Source organism: Tribolium madens, unplaced genomic scaffold (assembly GCF_015345945.1).
Source record: "Tribolium madens isolate multiple individuals breed KSU strain unplaced genomic scaffold, Tmad_KSU_1.1 Scaffold_1;HRSCAF=32;Tcas5.2_LG8, whole genome shotgun sequence".
Taxonomy (NCBI): Eukaryota; Metazoa; Arthropoda; class Insecta; order Coleoptera; family Tenebrionidae; genus Tribolium; species Tribolium madens.
In genome coordinates, this window is record NW_025400984.1 from 10,778,771 (window position 1) to 10,780,363 (window position 1,593).

General features: G+C 33.5%; 1 protein-coding gene across 4 annotated transcripts in view; it reads right to left on the reverse strand.

The window, feature by feature from the left end:
- Positions 1-6: 6 nt before the first annotated feature.
- The window catches only part of LOC123003684 (death-associated protein kinase 1-like), a 27,089-nt gene continuing 25,502 nt past the window's right edge, over positions 7-1,593 (reverse strand). The window contains exons 9-10 of one of the 4 annotated variants that reach the window (XM_044396616.1): positions 1,141-1,374; positions 855-1,086 (exon numbers count right to left, since the gene is read on the reverse strand). In XM_044396616.1, coding sequence (XP_044252551.1) covers positions 983-1,086; positions 1,141-1,374 — 338 coding nt within the window. In that variant the 3' untranslated portion in view covers positions 855-982. Of the gene's footprint in view, positions 175-650; positions 1,087-1,140; positions 1,426-1,593 lie in introns of those variants that run through there. The other 3 variants (XM_044396618.1, XM_044396617.1, XM_044396619.1) reach the window with 3 other exon arrangements.

Consider the following 1,593-nt stretch of genomic DNA (forward strand, 5'->3'; position numbering starts at 1 on the left):
GTGACTTGAGATAAAAACCAAATTTTTAAAAATATTTCTTTAAAATTGTATCAAAATTAGGCTAGTTTCTGGTAAAAACACTGAAGCTCAGGCAACTTTTTGGGGATTTTTTTGAGCTGGCAACCCTGCTGAAGCATCTAACTAGCAGACATTGGACCGTTGAAGAAATTTGAGCTAAAAAGAGTGTCCACTATGACTAAACACTGACATGCTCTATTATTTTTTTGGCTTACATTTGAATAAATTTTGCTCAAAAATTAGTTAAATCAAGTAAAACAAACAAAATACCATTATTTTGATTTGTTTTTGTGATTTTTGGCCATGTTTTGACAAAATTTTGCTAAATAATTGGTTCTAAAATTAAATTAAATCCAATTTTAGAAAAATAAAAAAAAAATTGTTTTCACACTACACTACACTATTTTTAGCTTAAATTGGTAAATTTTTGGCTCGATTTTAACGAAATTATGCAAAATACTTGCGTTTCCAGCTGAAAAATTAACTTAAACACTCGACAAAAACAAAAATTATTTAATTTTTTTCGATTTTTTGCTTTGGTTTAGAAAAATTTTGCAAAAAACTGAACTTTTTTAAGTTGAAAAACATGGTTAAAAGTTTAGGTAAAGTAAAAATAACAATATTTGCGACCAATTTTTGCGATTTATTATTTTTGACTAATTTTTGGTCAAGAACCAGTTAAATCGACTAAAACAAAATATAATTAATTTGGATTTTTTTTTGTGATTTTTGACAAAGTTTCGTAAAATAGTTTTGAGTCTTTAGTTCAAAAACAAACTAAATCTAGCTAGAATAATTCAAAACATTTCTTTAAAATGGTATTACTATAGCTAGTTTCTGGTAAAAACACTGAAACTCTGGCAACTTTTTGGGGATTTTTTGAGCTGGCAACCCTGCTGAAGCATCTAACTAGCAGACATTGGACCGTTGAAGAAATTTGAGCTAAAAAGAGTGTCCTCTATGACTAAACACTGACATGCTCTATTATTTGAAAAATGGGTGCGGAACGCAGGACGACTTCGGCCGCATCGACTCGGTCTAATTCATGCAAACTGGTTATAAGAGCACCTGTGACAGATTTAGTGACCATCTACATACCACTAAAAGGTCTTCTACTTTTACCTATTGAACAATCGGCTGTTGTCAGCAGTCTCATCGTGTGGCTGGAATGTTGCGAATCAAGGGCGGCGATTTTGTCCTGACATAGACCCAAACGGAGCGCCAAAAGACACCAATCGCGGCCGTGGGGCTCCGGGGGGTCCAGCAGGCCGCACAGTTTCAGTTTGGTGGGAGGGGCGAGGTCTTGGATCTTCAGGGCGCAGCCCCAGTGGATGTTGCTCGCCAAGTCCAAGTCGTCTTCAAGAAATTCAGCATTTTTGGCTTTTTTGACACTTTTTCAATTTTTTTCTAAAAATTTTGCTAAAATCGTCTAGGAAATTACCATATTTAGTTCGTTTTTGAACCAAAGACACATTTATTATCACCAAAGACTCATATATTATCAAAAAAAGCCTAAAAACCACAAAAACAAAATCGAAATTAGTCGAAAATAGTGTTATTTTAACTTTTTTCAAA